Genomic DNA, 2574 nt, shown 5'->3' with positions numbered 1-2574 from the left:
TTTTTTCCCTCAGAGCAAGTAGTAGTTTGGCCTTTTAATCCTAATGAAATAATCAGTTCTCTTTCCAAAGAGAATAATCCACTTAGAGAACATCTTACAGAAGAATGCTACATTTCATCATGTTAGAATTCTTTCCCAAGCAGGTTCATAACCGTTGAAGGCACTATTAGCAAAGAAGAAGAAAGGCATGTAAACTTTCACCCAAATCATAATAGAAGGGTTTAAAAAAAAAAAATTAAAAGTGGAAAGCCAAGAGGCCCATGAGGAAACAAGCTTTAGTGATGTTTGGGTTATATACGTACCAGCCTTTGAAACAGCCTCAGTTGCCTTGGGACCCGATGGCCAACCTGTAAATAGGGAAGAATCATGAATCATCCTTGTAATGCCATTATTCAATGACTTCTTTTAAGGGTTTAAAACCCATTCAGGGTTTTCACCAAACAGTATTTTTCATCCTGAAAAGCAGTTCTTATCCTCCTTTATGGGGAAGTTTCTAGACCACAATTAGACTCTATAATTCTCATATATGATCAACTATCTCCTAACCCATAATGTTAGTTGAGTTCATTTACATCTGTTTTAAGAGCATTAATGAAATTAAAAGAACAATGAGATAATTTAAACTCTTGTATTTTATTCATTTACACTGGAGCTTGAAAGTAACTTCTTTGCTATTATGTCTATTCCAAAGAAAGACTAAAAGTGGCAGCTTTATACTAGTGAACTTTACTACTCAACCCAAAACTCCAGGAACTTTTTGAAGGAAAAGTAAAGTTACCTTGAATTTTCTTATGATGCTTTTCTACATGACTTGTTAACATTTCTCACGTGCAGAGTAGAAGCACAGAGAGGTGAGAAGATCTTTTTTATAAATTACATCCATAATTAGCCATTTCCAAGTTGTAATAATTTCAAATTTTAGCAATTTAAAAATCACAGCTGGTTGTTGAACATTTCAAAACCAGTCAAATTTCCTGCTATCAAGTCCATTCCAATTCACAGTGATGGCATCTGACAAAGAAACATTGTCCCACAAGGTTTCTTAGACTACAAACTTTAAGCTCAGGTGATGTAGAGCATAAAGTGGAGGCCTGTTAACCAAAAAGTTAGCAGTTGAAATCCATCAGTCACTACATGATGAGACAGCGCCCTCCCATAAGGATTTACAGCCTCAGAAACCTGATGAAAATTCCCTGTGACTCGGAACTGACACCAGGGTGGTGGTACTTGTTGTTGCTGTTGTTGTTCTTTTTCGGGGGGGGGGCGGTGTTGTTAATCTTTAGGGAAACAGACTGCTAGGTCTTTCTTTCTTAGAGTAACTGGTAGATTCATCCTCTGACCTTTCAATTAGCAGCTAAGCACTTACCCACTGCACCAGCAGGCCAACTTTGTTGAACATTATTCATGGTGTTCCACCATTTAGATCAAAGACGTGTAAACTGCTATTGCTGAGAGTAATAAGTTAGCATTTCTCAAAGTCTATTCGCAAGAAATATCAAAAACTTCAAAACTATGCTTAGACTTAGGAATATCTTTTTAAAAGCTAGATGAGCTTTAATTTCTGGAAAAGAAAATTTACCCACTTAAAGGACACAATTTAATCTTTCAGTATTATTCCAGAATTGTACAGCCATTGCCAGAGTCAGTTTTTAAACATTGTTATTCATTAAAAGAACTCTGATTACCTTAGGATCACTTCCCAATACCACCTCTTTCCCCATATTAGGCAATGACTAGCTTGATTTCCATGCACAGATGTGCCTATTCTGGACATTTTATGTAAACAGAATCACGTACCACATGACCTTGTGTAACGTTTTGACAGCATGTTTTCAAAATTAACCCACTGTAGAATGCATTAGCATTTTATTCTGTTTTAGGACTGAACAATATTCCACATAGACATTGCTGTTGTTGTTATGTGTCATCGAGTCAACTACAATTCACAGTGATCCTATGAACAATGACTCTGAACCTTGCCCCATCTCTGACACACCTGATCTCACTGTTAATCACTGTGTCAACTCATCTCATCCACGGTCTCCTCCTGCTCTGACTCCCTCCCCTTCTTACTACGATGTCTACCAAGTCTGGTCCCTCCTGGAGACATGAGCAATGAATATGGCTCCATGTATTTTGTTCTTATTTCTTCTTATGTGCTATCGAGTCACTTGCAACTTGCGACCTGAAAAGTGCTCCATCGTGTGCCAAGTTTACTGTCTCTGGCACACCTACCTTCATTTACCCCAGTCACTGATTCAATCCATCCCTCCCATCAAGGGTTTTCCTCTCTTGCTCTATTCCTCCACCCTTCCAAGCATGATGTCCTTCTTCAAGGACTGATCCCCCCTAGCAACGTGCCCAAAATATGTCAAATGCAATCTTTTAGAATCCTTGCCTACAAAGAGCAATCTGGTTTCACCCTCTCCATAATGAAACTGTTATCCTGGTAGTCCATGGCATATTCAATACTCTTCTCCAGCACCACAACTCAAAGACATCAATTCTCTTTCTATCATCTCTAGTCATAATAGCTTTCCAGTGCATAGCAAGTAATTGCAAAGACTATGACCT

At 38.2% G+C, this 2574-nt stretch overlaps 1 protein-coding gene across 1 annotated transcript in view; it reads right to left on the bottom strand.

Annotated features, from left to right (window-relative positions):
* ITIH5 (inter-alpha-trypsin inhibitor heavy chain family, member 5) overlaps positions 1 to 1721 on the bottom strand; it is a 145210-nt gene extending 143489 nt beyond the window's left edge. Inside the window, exon 1 of the mRNA XM_006891876.1 lies at positions 1686 to 1721. Coding sequence (XP_006891938.1) covers positions 1686 to 1721 — 36 coding nt within the window. The remainder of the gene's footprint in view (positions 1 to 1685) is intronic.
* Positions 1722 to 2574: the final 853 nt, after the last annotated feature.

This window comes from Elephantulus edwardii, unplaced genomic scaffold (assembly GCF_000299155.1).
Source record: "Elephantulus edwardii isolate Elephantulus edwardi_28Jun2011 unplaced genomic scaffold, EleEdw1.0 scaffold00105, whole genome shotgun sequence".
Lineage (NCBI taxonomy): Eukaryota > Metazoa > Chordata > Mammalia > Macroscelidea > Macroscelididae > Elephantulus > Elephantulus edwardii.
Note: the sequence above shows the minus strand (reverse complement) of the source record. Positions and strands in the feature narration are given on the sequence as shown.